The sequence below is a fragment of the Limulus polyphemus genome, unplaced genomic scaffold, assembly GCF_000517525.1.
Source record: "Limulus polyphemus unplaced genomic scaffold, Limulus_polyphemus-2.1.2 Scaffold87708, whole genome shotgun sequence".
Classification (NCBI taxonomy): domain Eukaryota; kingdom Metazoa; phylum Arthropoda; class Merostomata; order Xiphosura; family Limulidae; genus Limulus; species Limulus polyphemus.
In genome coordinates this window covers 1-1,122 of record NW_013753304.1, presented here as the reverse complement: position 1 = coordinate 1,122, position 1,122 = coordinate 1, and the positions used below count along the sequence as shown (strand labels likewise).

General features: G+C 29.8%; 1 protein-coding gene across 1 annotated transcript; it reads right to left on the bottom strand.

The window, feature by feature from the left end:
* Window positions 1–152: 152 nt before the first annotated feature.
* On the bottom strand, window positions 153–990 carry LOC111084663 (adenomatous polyposis coli protein-like; the record flags this gene model as incomplete). The annotated part of the gene is made up of 2 exons (XM_022381297.1): window positions 153–416; window positions 873–990. Coding segments are annotated over 2 exons (382 nt in total), but the record flags the coding sequence as incomplete, so codon positions are not given.
* Window positions 991–1,122: the final 132 nt, after the last annotated feature.

Genomic DNA, 1,122 nt, shown 5'->3' with positions numbered 1-1,122 from the left:
TTTCAGAAATTTAATTTCACACAAATATATAGAATGCATATAACATTATATTTTGCTTTATTATACAAATCTAAAAAAAAAAGTTAAAAACAACTTGAACAAAAATATTTTAAAACAATTAAAATTGTACGTGAAAAACATATAAATCATACCATAAGTACTTTGACTAGCAATACTTGTGTCAGCATCCCTTAGGTTATCGCAGTATTCTCGAAGCTGCTCTAGTAAACGAAGAACCCTTGCTTCTCTGCGCCCTCTTTTGTCATCAGGGTGAGAGTGGACAATGTTATGAAGAGCCAGGCTAGCTTGTCTGCGAGTTTGTCGTACAGTTTCTCTTATTAAGTTAGTTTCTTCTTCTGAAGAGCTGGAGTCTTTTTCATTTCCATGTAATAGCTGAACTAACAGAGGCAGACAACCTACAATCAACAAACAAGTGTCATTGAATAAAACATAATAATTCACAAAATGCAAATTGACATCAGTTTGGCACTCTTAATAGCAAAATATTTCCTTTTCAAATTAAGACATTAAAAAAACTTATAATATTAAACTTTAAATCATAAGCCATGTTTTGATGCAAAATTTATTGATATATATTGTTAATAAAATTGTTTAAGTTATGTATGCAACACTGTAAAAAGCCATCATGACATGTGCACTTTGAACCACAACTGTGTATATAGGGTTAAATTGCTATACAATTAATTTAGTTCCATTAAAAACACAGTATGTCTACAACAGCACCCATATACAACAGTGACTTAGTCTTTATAATTTTTTGTATTGCTTTTAAAAATTACCAAATTAAAAAACAAACTATGTATTTCTATCTATCTATATAAACTAAGTTATCAGAAATCTGTACAACCCACCTGTCTGTCTCATAGCAACACAGGTTTCCTTAGAACTAGACATAAGCAACAACTTCCGACTCATGTCTTCCTTGTTATGAGCACCTAACATGGACAGCAAACTGTACACCATCTCCACCTGAGAATATAAATAAACTGTAAAAGAACTATTTGCATCTAATAAACTATTATTTAAATAGTTACATGTATTTAATAACATCTTTAAATTCAATAACACAGTTATAAATTCTGTTCTTCTTCTGATATAAAT